The 16,760-nt window shown below is 44.7% G+C and overlaps 1 protein-coding gene across 1 annotated transcript; it reads right to left on the bottom strand.

Annotated features, from left to right (window-relative positions):
• Positions 1-8,086: 8,086 nt before the first annotated feature.
• On the bottom strand, positions 8,087-8,670 carry LOC133893366 (uncharacterized). Its single transcript, XM_062334368.1, has one exon. The coding sequence runs from the start codon at positions 8,603-8,605 to the stop codon at positions 8,288-8,290; it is 318 nt and encodes a 105-aa protein (XP_062190352.1). The 5' UTR covers positions 8,606-8,670; the 3' UTR covers positions 8,087-8,287.
• Positions 8,671-16,760: the final 8,090 nt, after the last annotated feature.

The raw sequence follows: 16,760 nt of genomic DNA, 5'->3' as shown, positions 1-16,760 counted from the left end.
TTGGCATGGTAGAGTAGCAGAACGAGGGGATGGCTGGCTGGTGGCGACACCATAGAAATTGGGTTGACTGGGCGATGCCCCTGGGCCATTCTTTTGTCTACAGATCCCCTGATTCAAAAAAGATTTTTGAACCATTAATTTATCTTGATTATGCAATATTTGGATTGATTACATAACTCCTGATTTCTCCTGAATATGACTTCAGAAATTTCTGTTAGCATGTGTGCTTATGCAGCTTTGTAACTTGCAAACATGGGGCCATATATTCTGAACTTGTGCTTTGTAATTATTAGTAATGTAAAGCTATGTGGTTGCACTGGTACAGAAGATGGTTATGGAAGTAATCAAAGTCTTGTGTTTATAGCACGGCGAGGAGACTCTGTTTCAAGTATATATTCATTCACTTCTGAATGGTGTTATTCAATTGTACCTTAGAATGAGTCATGCAATTAATAAGAATTTACATGTACTATGTAATAAGTTTGCTTTATTGAAATTTGTGTGTGCTATCATACTTTATAAAGTTGCCATGCAGCATCATTATGAGATCATTATCGCTGCATCAGCTGGTGCTTGCATCCGCTCGTGCTTGCATCCGCGTATACGCTCAAGCAGATGAGCGTTTGGTTGCCGTGACCACCAGTTCCAGCTTGCATCCACTCGTGCACAGAGACGCTCAAACACTGCATCTGCTCATGCGCCCAAATCGGCTGTAGCTCTTGTGCAGGCTGGCGGGATGCAGCGAAGGATGGGCTAGGCCCACTTGTCAGCAGTAGTGAACCCCTCATGTAGTTTCAGATTCAGTTTACCAAACATAAACTCAAATTCAACCTACATCCGTAGATTCAGCCAACCAAACACTCTTCTTTTCTAAAATGCAGCTCCCTTCAACCCGCTTCCCCTTATCCAAAATATATGATGCAGCTATACGAGACACCATACAGGTAACCAAATACACCCTTATATACAAATCAAGTTGCAGTTCGTATATTGTTTAGCATTTATTCTTCTCAAAGTTTCATAGAAAATGTAAAACTAGAGGTGGACAAACCTAAATACCACTGAAATAAAGAGCAAACCTTTGGAATCCAGGAAGCTTTATGTATTGCATACATCATTTTTCTAGCATCATGAATCAGACGAAGTTATGTCTGAAATTGTCCTTTGTTTTAGCTCTTAATGAGGTTGGCATACTAGACTTGCTCCATTCGTTGTAGACTTGCCTATTACAAGCGTCATGTCTGCTGGTATCATGACTTAGGAGTATGGTTTTGTCAATTGGAGTATGGTCTACTCATGGCTTGTCAATTGGAGTTTTATCGGCTTGTCTCATGCAATACACATCCAACGCACTTAGTGCCTGCAGACCGTCATCCTGGACGAGCTCTTTGTGAGAAATGATTTAAATAATATTTTAGTTAATTATATAATCACGACTTTAATGTTTAAACAAAATATCATCTCGATAGTCCCGGCACGTATTTTATGTCCAAGATCAAAATACATATCTTTCCAACATAAACAATCACAATCAAACTTAATAAAGAACGAGTAATTAATATTTATATTATAAGCTTTAGCCATGCAACCATTTACACCAATTTACAACAAAAGATAACATCTAAGCAGCAGAAATATAAACATATACAATAAAAGATAGTGGAGCCATATGCCCTTAAGCTCCACCCTAAAAGCATGACCTCCAAGAGTAGGATGAACTACTCTTGCCCGCCACCCTGATCGGTTGGTATGAAGTAGACAAACACCGGCTCTTCCTCATCGGTAGTACTGAAAACGCAGACATGAGTACGAAGGTATTCGCAAGACTTAAACTATATAGAGCACATATACATAGCTCGACTCCAAGGATTATGCATTAAGCCATTAGCAAGAAAAAGTCATATAGTTAAGTCATTAGCAAGAAAAAATCATATAGTTAAGTTAAATATAAGCGGTAAGCAACTTAGACACATATATGTGAGCAACTAACTTAACTAACAATAACATAATTCTACCCGGCCATAACCAACTCATACAACCATCATCAACCCATATCTAATATTGTGATCATTATGAAAGTAAATATCGCCTATGCTCACGAACGATAAAACAATTCACCGCTCGACTTCTAACGAATAAACTATGCATTGCTAAGCATTTTGATTTGACTTGTAATCCAGACAATGGCAGCATACTCAAGGCGACAAGGAAAGGATGAACAACAATTCAAGTTAGAAGTAATGCATTCAACAAAGGATCTACTCATTTGTACCTGATCTCTACTCGACACATGCAAAAATACATAAGCATAGTTTATCAATTTAGACTTCATTCAATCGAACAAATGTGCAATATACTTAGTTACTTACCTTACTGAACTTAGGTTTGCCAGACACTCCCCACACAGAATTCACAGAAATACGGGAGCTCGCTACCACCTTCGCTCACATTCGCGTCACGCTCCATTTCTTTGTTCACTAAAAGTGAGAGTGCGTTCAATGATGCGTATGAATGAAGTGCAAATATGTATGATACAACACGTATATGAGGAAATGCCATAACAATATGCTTATAAATCATGAAAATATTTTTTCTAGCTAGAACAAGTCATAATGAGGCTAGAAAAATTGGATTCACTAACTTTGGACTTGTAAAGAATTAACGGCGATTTAATGAAGCCTTAACCTAATTAATTTAACTTAAAAATTTAATTAATTATTTCATGCCTGAGGATATTTTTAGTAGGTAGAGTATGTTATTGTGAAACCAGCAAAATTGGTTTCATAATTTTTGGAGAGAATTTACTATGAATTTTACAAGTTTCAGCAAACAGTAAACTGTACTGAAAACGGTACTGTCTAAGTTGACCGCAGTTAGACCGCCAATAGGGCCTGTCAGACCGCCGGGAGTGGCGGTCAGACTGCCTGCGTGCAGAGAGGTTTGGGTTTTGGCGGTCAGATCGGTCCGAGGGGCAGTCGGACCCTGGAATGGCGGTTAGACTGCGCGAAAATGTGGCCAGACTGTTGTGCTCGGTTGGGGGCACTTGGTGAGCTCACCGGTGACGATTCCGATGATTTCGGTGGCTTTTGGCTTGGTATTTTAGACTAGAGCATCCTCTTGACCTCCTCTATCGTGTAGGACAACAAGCACACGTCGAAAACGATCGAAACTCGGCCATTTCTTTCAATGCTCAAGAATACTAGAACTTCACAACCTTAGCTCTAAATTCGAAATATATCCAACCAAAATACGGATTCTTGACATGTATGCCTAGGGGACTTACCCAAGGTGTTTTGTCGAGGTTGGGGACCACCGGGAGAAGGAGGAAACGGCAGGAAATCAAAGAACTTCGGTGTTCCTTGTGCTTCAACTAAGAACACCAAAAGACATCAAATCCGTCTCGAATCCTTCGAAAAAATGAAAATAAATTGGATGGATGGATAGCTTATGAGCTCTTGATAGCGTGGATACCACATACGTACCTCGGCTTCACTTCTAGAGTGTGGATTTGAGGGAGGAGTGAGAGAGAGCTTGAGAGGGAGAGAGGGGGGCAGCTCCCCTGTGCTTGACCGGTGGAGAGGGAGCACGGGAGAGTGAGGGAGGGTAGGTGGGGGCTGCTCCAAAGAGAGATGGGGTGGTTGGCCCACCTGGTGGGGCCCACTTGCTAGAGAAACAAAGTATTTTTAATGCGATTTCTATTCTTTTCTTTCTCGGATTAGTTTCTCTCATCCGGATAGTTTTAAATGAATTGCTCTAGAGTTACAAAACAAAATCACACAAAATTAAATATAATGCTTAATTATGTGATTACGGATTTAGGACGTGACACCCCTGCACCTGTAAGGTGATGGTGATGGCGTGCCACCATGGTGTGCCGCTAAACGAATATATTATCTCGTGGAATTTTTTAGCTTACGTTGCAATGCAGGGACATTTAACTAGTTGAAAGGAATTGGACAGAAATTGCAAAGCAATTGGAAGGAAGGAGGAGAAGTTGTATTCAAAATGGGGAAAGAAGAGATTAAGGATGAGTTCATCATCGATGCCGTCTACCTCCTTCTGGTACTGTTATATTAGAACAAGCTTGGCCCCTTGCCCACGCGCATGCACACCTATAAGACCACAAGCTAAGTGCCCATACATTACGACAAAAACTCAAACATTGAATGAGTAACATCAAGTACAAACTCAAGATATAGAGATGTGGACGTGTCATAGGATTGCCGCCGAACAAATATGTTGGGAGCAATGCTATAGTTTGATTTCAAATAAAATCCAAAAAAGGAGGAGAAGACAATATGCTAATTTTGCTCCTACTTTCTTCATTTATTTTCATTAGTAAAATGGGTCATATATCCATAGCCAGTAAATTATTCAAGGGTAGATAACAAAAGTGTGTAAATTATTCGAATTTTAAGGAGGTTTATTATATAGAAAAAGAGTAGGAGAAGAGATGATGCGAGAATCAACTTGTGTTTTATATAGTAGAGATTCCGAGCTTGCCATATGCACATTGGCCCTACGAGTCCGATTACTCCTTTTGGGCATGATAGCTTCAGTTGCTTCATCATCAGCAATAGGGCTGATAGGGTTGCTATAGGCCGCATAATAACACGATTTTTTATATTTTATATTTTTTTTAATATTTGTAAAACTATACGTCTGTTTGAAAAAATAGTAACTCTAACATATCGTAGCCCATTGGATAGGCGATAGCAAGGTGTGACACCTTGACGTGACAAGCCAGTGTAGCTGCCACATGATGTGGCGTGGAAGACGTCACCCATCTCTTTGCATTACATCTTGTATGTACCTCATCCAAACTTGGTTTTTCTGAGCAGATACAGCTCCTAATACACACCATCAACCATACGGTTGCCCATAATGCTAATAATCATCTTTTGAAACTTGGGGTCTATTTTGAATCCCCGCATCAACCAGTCATACAAATGCCCGATACTCTTATACATAAGTCTGTACACTCATGTTTATTGACTCAAACACCGACATCATTTCCCCTTCCGGACCATAAAAATATCAATGTCCCTATAAAAAAAATTATAAACTACCACTTATCCGATATACCTATCAATGATCGACAAAAAAAACTCTACCATTATTACGAGTACAAACAACTATATTCGATACATTTACAACTACAAAGTATAAAAAAATAATATATGTAAACCTACTATGCAATCATACATCTAACATTGCAAAAATGCTTAAAAGCAAGGTCCAACATTTACTCTACATTGCTAAATAGATCTAACAACAGTATATCTAGTATCACTAAATTCTACATTTATTTGCTAAGTTATGTGTAAACCTACATCTCATTGCTAAATTATGCCTAAATCCTAGATTTAATTCCGAACATATATCTAAATACTAGATCTAATTGACTATGTTTAAAACTATAACTGTATTCTACACTATGTCTAAACTTAGATCTAAATTCTAACCTATGTCTAAATCTAGATCTAGTGGATACCATAACTTGTTTGTAAAAAAATAAAGGAAAAAAATTACCTTTTTTGACAGGGCTTCGCCACTTCTTCCTCCTTCCTCCCCCTCTCCATTTCTCTCCTCCTCCTCCTCAATGCTCTGCTCTCTCTTCTCTGGGCACTAGTAGCAAATGAATCGATGAAACCACCCTCAAGCGTAGCTTTTATATAGGAAAAGGTGTCACCTATTGAACTGACGACACCTTTTTTTAATGAGCTCGTGTGCTGCGTAGACGCTTTTGTAACCCTTTCAACGGGCGACACCAAAGACCACTGGAAAAGGCGTTGGTCCGTTGGTTAGGCGACATGCACCGTGGCAGACACATCAGCAGTTATATTTAATTCCCAACCGTTTAGCTGTGGGCCTCACTTTCTGTCACCTATCCAAAGAGTGACACCTTGTTGTCGCCTATCCAATAGGCGACAGTAGGTTAGATTTGAATTTTTTTTCAAACATATGTGTAGTTTTGCAAATATTAAAAAAATTTACTGCGAACACAGGACCAACATCACACATCCCGCTCCAGCCCAACTATTGCCTGCAACTTAGCCCACATCTCCCAACTTTGCCTCCATCTCTAACCTCTAACCGACCTCGCTGCCACTGCGACTACACTAGGGAGCTCCCACATGTACTGAAGGAAGGGGTCCTCTGACTTCATTAAATCATTGTGGATAGTTGGACTGCAGATGAATAGATCGAATTTTATGTTACAGTGCAACACAAATAGTAAAATCATAGAAGCAAACCTCCTTGTCGCTACAGTACTATTGCTATGGTGCTTAAAGCCACGACACTGTTATCCATGTCGTATTTTACTGTTCCTCCCAGCGTTCACCGTGGATTTCGATCCGGTACTGAAATTGTTCTAACCAGCAAGAAAAATTGGTCTAGCTTCAAGAACCGTTCTATAAATAGAAGTGATTTGTTCAGCGGTTCTAATTGAAACCTGCGGTCTTCTTCAACCCTCGCGGCCACGGCTCGACCTCGGGTAGCTGGGAAGGAGCACGGAGGCCTGGGGTAAGGAGAGGAGGAGCTCGAGGGAGGGGGAAGCCGGGGAAGGAGGAGGCGGTGCGAGGCATTGAGGACGGAGGGGTGTGCGACGGCAGGTTTGCGTCCGCCCTATGCGACATATAGCATTTCTGGGCTGACAGTGCTCTCCTTTTCTTTTTGCTTCTTCCATCTCCTTGCACACATCACGCTTGTGTCGCCGATTCTTTTATGCCACGAATTCAATTGGCAGCAAGACAAACCGACCCTTGATGTCACCTGATCAATCCAACTGCTTCTAAAACGCATACAAAAATACGGTGTTCCTCCACAGCGGGAACTTCTGAACCGTACAAGTACGCGCCCTGAAACAAAATACATACGCTTCAAGTTTTTTTTCCTTCCTTTTTTCTATTTTTTTAAACATTTGTGTCAAGTTTGGATTGTTTTGTTTAAAGAAAGCTCCCTGGTTTGACAGACTAGACGACTACCAATCTGGTCCTGACAATCCCGAACTGCTGACCGCTGAATCGTCGATGGCAGCTTGTGATTCGGTGATCGCCTTGTTTAGTGCCGGAAGACGCCTCTGACGCCATCCGACTCGTGCCGTTTCTGCATCAGAATGACAAAGAACCCGTGAACTTGACACCTTGATGCCATTTGTCAACGTTGCGTTCAAACCCCGGCTCTTTCGCTCTCGACTCGAATGTTTTATTTTTCCTTTCAGATTTTCAATTCAAAAGCCATTTTTTAAACATGTTATTTCTGGTAGATGTCCATGACTGAGCGAGACACGAGTAGCTTAGTGTATAAACTTTCGATTCAACCGCATTTTTCAAACATATGCAGGTCAAGCGTTTCATTCGACCCTGAACTCTTCGATGGCCATTTTGTTCAGGTCAAGCATTTCATTCAGCCTTCAAACTTTTGGATGGCTTTCAGTACGGCCTCTATTTTTTCCTTTGGTAGTTGATATACGCAGTCAATTTTATTGGTAACTGTCCGTGGACGAAATACGAGTTGCTTAGCTTCAAATCTTTTATGATTACTACGTGGTCAGCTGTTCATTGCCACAAGGGCCGCACGAGTAAGACCCCAAATATACTTTCTCCTCTACCATAAACAACCGATCACACTCTTTTGTTTGTCTCTGGGCAGTAGGTATTTGTTAAGCTAAGCGTGACTTCTTTGCTGCTCGTTTTGTTTAATAACCTTCCAGAACAGCAAGGAAAATACAGAATGCAGGAAAATATTCAGAACTTACTTTTGAAATACATGGTGCAGAATTTGTCAGCAAGAAACTAACTGAAGATTCAGAATTGCACAGAAGAAAGTTTATACTGATCATGTCAATCTTGCTCCAAATCACCATAGATGAAGCAAACCATACTGCACAGTGCACAGAAAATAAAGTGCAGATCCAGAAAATTATGACAGAGGGTGCAGGATTACTAGACATGATTATCATCATTATAAAATGTGATTAAGAAATCAGCAAATAAATTCTAAAATACCAAAGAAAATAATGGAGAAGAGATCTCTGGCTTCTGCAGAACTGACAAATTCCAGAAAACAGGAGACACAAATGTAAATCTGAACAGGAACCGAACACTCCATTACTTGTTCTATTACACACTGTATATGATTCCACCACCTAATCAGGCACATCTAGAGCTTATCGCAGCAAAGCTCAGTTGTTATTAGCCATTGCTTTGATCCACACAAGCACACACCCAAAACCATAACAAAAACATGAGAAAAAAAATTCTCTCAGGAAGAAAGAGAGGCATCAAGAAGGGGACCCTGCAGGCTCCCCTGATCCATGCCCTCGGGGCACGATGAGCCTCCTCAGGTTCCTGAGGTGCCCCCGCACGGTCCGGCAGGCGCGCGCCCTGACGCTCCGGATGGCGAGCCTGAGCTTCTTCAGCCGGACGCCGATCCTTGCCTTCACCCTCGTCAGCGCCGCCGGCCTCGACCTCGCCGCGGGGGTCGACACCTCCAGCACCTTGTGGATCAGGAACTGCGCCTTCAGGCTCCGCGCCTCCTCGGCGTCCACCTTGTCCACCTTCGCGTACGCGAACGGCGTCGCCGCCCTCAGCAGCCACATCTTGTGATGGCGCAGTAGCGACGGCGGCAACTACGAGTAGTAGGAGGAGTTTGGTGGTATGAGCTTCTTGCAGCTGGCTGTCTGGGCTTGGACGTGCGTGCCTATTATATAGGCTGGCTCTTGGCAATGTGTGGGGGCCTCAGGCGGTCAGGCAGGCTTGCTCTAGCTTATATTTTTGTGGCATTATTGATGAGATCATGAGAGTATTAGATCATTTTCAACAGCTACTTTAAATTTTTATCCTCAAAATATTATTATAGTATCCCTTATCACTGTTATAGCATCCCCTATCATTAACACTGTAGCAGTACTGCATCATTAGATACAGGCTCTGCTGGAGACGAATTTCCAGTGCTACAGTACACCGCAAAAGTACTGTAGCACTGAAATTTTCAGATTTACAGATCCTGTTGGAGATGGCCTTAGTTGACAGGCCGTGTCAATGTTTATAATTAGAGTCGTGCTATTCTTCAGTCGCCCGATTTCTTCATTTTTTTTCAGACGACATTGTCAGGTGCCCGATTTGTATCCGATGGATGTTCTTCTTCCTCCCACGTCAGCTACTCTATTTCTCTACTCTGCACGGCTGCTTGCTCCACATGATTCGCTCCCCCGCCTCACCCCTCCATCCACCGTCTACGGCGGCTTCTCCATCACCGGATCCGCTGCACCGCCTCTCTCTCTCGCTAACTAATATATTTTTAGGCTCTCCACCGCCAACCCCGCCCATTGCCCGCGGCTTCGACGGCGCCACCACAGCCACGCTGCAACTCACCGCTGGTCCGGCCGCCACCTCAGCTTCCCTCTAACCATGGAGTCCCCTAAACTCGCTAGCGTTCACACGGTCGTATGAAATCAAGCACGCGATTTATTTGAATATTAGGAAGTGTGTTATAATTATTCTTTATTTCTTGCATCTGAGCATCTCCAAGTTTTTTCCCTCGAAAGATTGAATTTTTCATGCTCATGACAGATGCCAAAACCATGGATCATGGATGACATGCTCACGTCATTTTTGGAGCAAATTTCAGTCACATCGTGTGTTTTTTTCCTTCTTCGAAGAGAAGAAGAGCAACTTCCAAACCACGGATTCCGAAAATTCTATAACGTAAACATGACGAACAAATTATGAGCTTTTAATACGATCTCCAGTACTCTGAGAATTTTGTGCTCCCATCTGAGCTGAAATGTTGACTGTATAACCCTTTCTCCATCTAAAGAGGAGTACTGCCATTGATGGGTTTCAAATTTCGACTAGCTTTTAAACATCGAGTCCGGACCTATGAGGTACCACCGTGCCAGTGCAACCACGATCAAGCCTGAAACGTAAAAGGAAAGAATTTTGAATTCAAATCATAATAGCTAGATCGCCAGTGCAACCATGATCAAGCCTGAAACGTAAAAGGAAAGAATTTTGCAGGCAAAGTCGCGCAATTCCAACCCGTTGTGATCATAAGGTTGGTGCTTGGTTTTGGTTTGAGAGACAAATAAGTAGCAGATTGTAAGCTTCATCTCCTGATTGGTTGACTCCTGGACCAGAGAACCACTTCCCTGAATACTAACCACTCTATTATATCTCCACATCAGGATCTCAACCAACCGAAGAGGTCCTTCAAACTCGTCTCCTCAAAGATCCCCGTTGTTTAATCAACACATGTCAAGGCTGTGCTTTGATGGGCATTATAAACAATGATGATAGTCAGAGCAATCGCATCCGGACCTAGGCAGGCCTCACTAGATGTCTCACGCTCACTTCGCGCATGAAAATTATTGGCTCTGCTGCATCGCCCGGAGGCCAAAAGGTCAGCTTCTGACCCTCGTCACCGGAAGTAAACTTTATAGAATTATATTATATCTAAAAAGACTTTCGTAAGATCCTATTTATACATCATTATGTGATCTAATAACTAGACTAAAGAGAAAAGACAATGAATACGTATTGTTACAGAAAATAGAGTCTTCATAGGACAGAGTCTATAGAATTTGCTTACCTCATCACCCCCAGACACATTGCCTCTGTCCACACCTGTGAGTTCACTGTAGATAAATGGCATGGTTTTGTATTAAATTCAAGTAGGTCAAATCGAATGTTAAGCGAAATATTTCTTTTCAGGTCACTTCGCTTTTTCGAGAAAAGAAGGAAAAAAAGATCACTTTGCCTTTTGAAGTCGATTTTGCGTTGTTCGTCGTCGACGCTTGACCTCTTGTGCTAGCTTTCGGGATGAGAAGGTCCAATTAACACCTAGCAGCTGCTAGTAGGAACAAAACTTGCAGCATCTTACAGTGTGATCCCTTGTCACATTGTTATGGACATGCAATTGACAGCTCGGAACTGTTAACCTGAACCCTGCCGTCTCAGGCCTGAACTTATTTGTCATTTCGGTTTCCGAAAAGCTCATGGAACAACCAGCCTTGCAGAAAATGAATTTCCATATCAAGATATGTGCATAGTGGTGAACGTTTGATCGGGCCGGCAAAGAAAACTTCTCCTTGGATGCTACTGCGTGCCATTTATCCAGGCGTTGAGACCGGAAAGCTGTAACAGCTCCTGTTCTTCCATTGGTGGATTTGTGTTGGATCTGGGCTCATGGCTTCTCAAGTTCTCACGAATCAAAGGATGAGGCAAGAAGACAAGTTGTAGTTGTTGGATTCGATCCTGCGAGAGGTGAGTCGTATGAAAACACAGGTGAGCACACACTATTAGCAGTTTCTGATGTTTATTCAAAAACACCCAAAAGCCTATAATTGCTAACAGTCTCTAAGACACAAGAGTTTTCTCGCTGCCAGCAGCTTCTGATATTTATTCAAACACCCAAAAGTCTATAGCTGCTGACATCCTCTAATTAGATAAAGCTCATCCCGAGCTTCCATCTGGTGCACTCTGCACACTGCATGGGGGATACATAGGCTCCAAGCAGGCCTACTAGTGCTGCAGTACGTCGGTTTACTACAGTAACCACCACACTATTCCTATAGCAAATGAGATAGTAACCAACATACTGTTGCAAATAATACCGACCTATTGTTACATAAGGATTATCCTAACATTACTCCCTTTAAACTTTGTGTGTAGCCGACCAGCCGTCCCTCTTTTGCTAATCCTGTGATGATCAGATTATCCACGTAGACCCTAAGGAGCATTAACGTGTTGCCATGACTGTGCCTATACGTCGCATGTTCGTGTGCGCTCTGCACGAAACCGAGAGCCCTCAAAGTGTTGTCGAGCTTCATGTTCCATATGCTCGGTGCTTGTCGTAGGCTGTAGAGCGCTTTCCGCAGTCGCAGGACCTTGTGTTCTTCTCCGGCAACGATGAACCCTGGTAGTTGTGCAATATACACTTCCTCCAATTCGTCATTGAGAAAGGCTGATTTCACATCATGTGATGGACTGGTCATTCCCACTTGGGCAACTAGCACCAGCAGCAGGCACACAGACTCCCGATAGACTCCAGCACGGATTTCACATCCAGGTGTGAATGTCCCATCGAAGTCCACGCCTGGCTACTACACATAGCCTTTGGCGACAAGGCGGGCTTTATGCAAGATCACAGCTCAAGCTTCATCTTTCTTGAGCTTGGACACCCATTTGAGCTCGATCAGGCGGTGTCCACGCGATAGCTCCACCAGCATCCATATTCCATTCTCCTCAACGTCGTCAACGCTGTGCTCGACTGTGTCCCACAGGCCTCACTCCTGCAACATGACCTTCATCATGAGGGATTAGTTAGCATAATTGATTCACGTTAGTGTCAGGTACGTAGCTAATCCACCAATCTCCTACACCACTCGTTGTACCACCAAGTCACCACCATCGCTGATGCCACTTCCACTGGTGCCGCTGTCATGGACCCTGGGACACAGTGGTGATTGTGATTGCGAACCGCTGGATGTTCGTTCTCCAGCTAAGGTGGGTCAGTCAGTCGCCGGGAGATGGAATTGACTCACCATTGTTGATAGAAGAGAAGATGTCTTCCACGAACAAAGTGCAACGAGAATCTCTTCTAGAGAGGAGACTCAAGCTTGGAGAAGAAGTGGAGAGGAGGAAGAACCAAAAACATGTTGATAGTAAAAAAGATTAGGTCCTCTGGCATGATAGCCATGAGTCTATATTTATAGTGTCGTTCATTATGTAAATGTGCAAGCATGCCCTTACAAAGATAGCAATACAAACTATCATTATAGCACAGGGACCTAGGATCGGTCGAATCGCTCAGTATGGGTCTAGGGATGATGCATTTACCCCTAATCAGAAGATATTATCTACTATGATAATACAGTGGTGCAAGTTGTCCTAAGGGCGTGGTACTCAGCCGATTGACTATTGCAGTGCCACACTGCCCAAAGTGTCAGTCCTGCTTCAACTTACACTGGGATGTTAGAAAGGCCTCCACTTGCATCGGTATTAAATGCCAGTCACTTTCTTGCAGGTGGAGGACGGCTGGCGAGCCCCCTCTGGCTGACTTTCTCCAAGACCTGATGACTTGCCCCCCCGGTGCTTCAGGGAGCTTGCCCAGACTCCGGAGGACTGAGGTTCCGGAAGGCTAGGGCTCCGCAGAGTTCTGGAGCCCAGAGATCCACAAGGCTTCCGGGTACCCGGTCCATAGGCATAGGCTGGAAGGGTCAGGGATGTTGGGGATCCTTAATGATGACCCCCAACAGCCTCTATAAGCCTTAGTTTCTACAGGGAGTTCGGAGCCCGAGAGCTCCAAAGAAGCTCTTGACGGTGTCCCCTTAGTATTATCTATGGGATGAGATATTTCCCCAACAGTACCCTCTCATTTGCTGGCCCTGAGATGTGGAGGGGCGAGCAGATATAGAAGGGACTAGCTTTAGCCTAGCCTCATAATCAGGATATCCTAATATAACTTCTAGCTATTGAGGAGCCTCTCGGTGATGACTGTAGGCGATGGTGATGAAGCCATATGGAGATGGCATAATCCGGAGGAAACAGTGTGGTCTAGAGCCCAATGATGAGAGTCGGAGATATCGACTTGGTTTATCTAAAGCTCGACAGGGATGATGCAGTCCGGAGCCTGGCGTGGGTCTTCTGAGGTTGAGCCGATGTCAGAGCCAAGGGCCGTGGGGGTTTGCTAGGATTTACGTGCACTGGAGCCTATGCTGAGGTCGGAGGCATAGTAGATGTTGAAGTCAAAGGCCATCGGGTTTGAACGGAAGCAATGCGCTCCAGAGCCCATGCTGTGGTCGGTGGCATAGAGGCGTTGGAGCCGAAGGCCACTGAGGTTCGAATGGAGGCGATACGCTCTAGAGTCCATGCTGAGGCTAGAGGCATAGAAGCATCAGAGCCAAAGGCCGTCGAGGTTCGAATGGAGGTAATATGCTCCGGAGCCCGTGCTGAGGCCGGTGGCATAGATGTGTTGGAGCCAAATGCCATTTTAAAGCCCTGCAGCGGTCAGAGCAAGCTCTTTAGATTCTCTGATGGTGAGCCTTTTCACCATTTGAACCGTCATAATGGAGATTGTATGTAGAGGCAAGATAATCTCCCCATTTTTTTGCATAAGTACTTAATGACGCGTGGTAATGTCAGTGCATTTGATGGGGTAATGCGCCGGTTCTCCTTGGGTCTTGTGTCAATTGCCCTTGCATGCACTGAAAGGGATTCAAATAATAATTGCGATGGGTTGTGTATGCAAAAAAACTAGGGCGCTGTTGCAGGGAGTTGCCGCATGTGCACGGATTTGATCTGGATGTGGCCATGACCGCTCAGAATAATAAATGGGAAGGCTGCGAGATGACACCCGTAGCACGTTTCCTTCCTAGGCGTACGCAAACGATTGTCCCGGCTATACAAGCTAGGGTCTACCTAGTTGATCTTTCATTGATGTGTAAGGGAACGATTATTCTTTGGCTTGATCATGGGGTCCTCCTCCTCATCCTCATCATCAGAGATGTCGATAATTTTGACTAGCTTGACTTGGGCGGGGTCACCTCTGGTGCTGACGCCAGTTCCACTTGCTGTGGTGCCTCCGGGGGTGATCGGTCCCGCGAACCTGCTTGCAAGGTTGGAGTTGACAACCATCATGCTTCCATCCTTGCAGAGAGAGCCACCCCTTGCTACTCCATCTCGATCTCTAGTATGATTGGTCGCTCCAGTTGAGATTATCGATATCTCTATCGATGGAGAGGAGGTTGACTGTGATCTTTTGGAGAAGGAGATCAATGAGGAAGAGAATGCTGAAGCAAAGAAGGAGGCAACCCAAGCGGAGAAGAAGAAGGCCAAGGAGGAGGGAGAGAAGGTCGTGGAGGAGTCATCTTCATCCTCATCCTCATCCTCTAATAGCTCGGGGCATCAGCTTCCGCAGTGAAAGGCTGTAGATGAAGTACATACGTCGCTTCATGCGCCGATGTTACGGCTTGTAGTTTTCTTCCCCATCCTTTGTTAGTGCTTTTGGTCCCGAGTAGTCCAGATACTAAGGAACTCGGGAAGACATGTAAGTATTTTTTGATGTGAAATTTATTAATATAACTAAGTCCTTGGGTTCAATTAGTGTTTTTTTCTTTGATTGAAGTGTATGGCGATCCTCCGGGCATGTAGCTAGACATGTTTTTTGTGTGTGTGCACCTAAGTTCCAGTGCCTCACCTTCCCTGGCCCCCTCGCATGCAGCCGTTGTTAGCGACCAAAGAGTGTGATTATAGGTATTTTTTAGTGTTTTAGGGGCGACTGGAGTGACGAAGTCTTACACAGGTTTAGGCTTCAACACAACTGAGGTAGGTGTCCTTGACGTGAGGAGGGTTTGAACCTCGACACCTTTGGCAGGGGATATTGACCTCGTCGTACCTGGTAGAGGAGGTGTAGCCGATAGTGGGGCCATGAGATGAGTTCTTTGATGGAGGTGAGGTAGTTTCGGAGCCTAGTGGAGGTGGATGGAGGCGAAACCGATGATTAAGGATGAGGGAGGCAGTTTGCGACCCCCTAAGCCCTAGCCGCCACTAGGTTCTAGCATGATACAAATATTCTTCTACCCGATGCCGATACAGACTTCTCTCCAAATTTGTTCTAGTTTTTTTACTCAAAGCAATCTATTCGGAGCCTGATGGCTGTTGGAGGAGGTGAAGCTAATGGCTAGGATGAGGGAGGTAGTCTGTGACCCCTCGGCCCTTAGCCACGGTGAGGCTTTGGAGGCAGGGCCATCCGAAGCCCAGTGTGGGTTGTCGAAGGTGAAACCGATGGCTAAGGGAGGTAGTTCGTGACCCCCTCGGCCCTTAGCCTTGCCGAGGCTCCAGAGGTAGGGCCATCCGGAGCCCAACGGTGATTTTTAGAGGTGAAGCCGATGGCTAGGCCGAGGGAGGCAGTCCGCGACCCCCTCGGCCCTTAGCCGTGCCAAGCCTCCGGAGGTAGGGCCATCCAGAACCCAGCGGTGGTTGCTAGAGGTGAAGCCGATGGCTAGACTGAGCGAGGCAGTTCGCGACCCCCTCGACCTTTAGCCGTGGTGAGGCTCTAGTGGCAGGGCCATCCGAAGCCCAACGGCAGTTGCTGGAGTTTAAGTCGATGGCTAGGTTGAGGGAGGCAGTCCGTGACCCCCTCGGCCCTTAGCTGTGGCAAGGCTCCAGAGGCAGGGCTATCTAGAGCCTAGCAGTGGTTGCCGGAGGTGAAGCCGATGGCTAGACCGAGAGAGGCAGTCTGTGACCCCCTCGACCTTTAGCCGTGGTGAGGCTCCGGAGGCAGGGCCATCCAGAGCCCAGTGGCGGTGGCTGGAGGTGAAGCCAATGGCTAGGCTGAGAGAGGCAATCTATGACCCCCTCGGCCTTTAGCCATGGCGAGGCTCCGGAGGCAGTGTCATCCGGAGCCCAGCAGCAATTGCTGAAGGTGATATGCCCCAGAGGCAATCATAAAGATAATTATATCGTATGTCTATGTCAATGTACTTTTGAATAATATGTTTCTCCAAGAATGACTACCTTTTATATTGTTTGATAAGTATGTGACTTGCTCATGAAACTCTTTGTTTATATGATGATGTTATTCTTAGTCGATCCTTGGTCGCATATCATTATGATGATATATAAGATCAGCACATGTATTGATTGATGATCACGTTCCATAGATCATAGGTATAGAATACCAAGTTAATAATGTGGACATTATGTTAGAGAACATGATGTTGGATAGACCCACCTTGAGATACTGCTGGATTG

Source organism: Phragmites australis, chromosome 15, assembly GCF_958298935.1.
Source record: "Phragmites australis chromosome 15, lpPhrAust1.1, whole genome shotgun sequence".
Taxonomy (NCBI): Eukaryota; Viridiplantae; Streptophyta; class Magnoliopsida; order Poales; family Poaceae; genus Phragmites; species Phragmites australis.
This window is presented reverse-complemented; position numbering and strand designations above follow the sequence as displayed.

Coding starts and splice junctions, on each gene's coding strand:
- LOC133893366 (XM_062334368.1), bottom strand. CDS start 8,605: ATGTGGCTGCTGAGGGCGGCGACGCCGTTCGCGTACGCGAAGGTGGAC.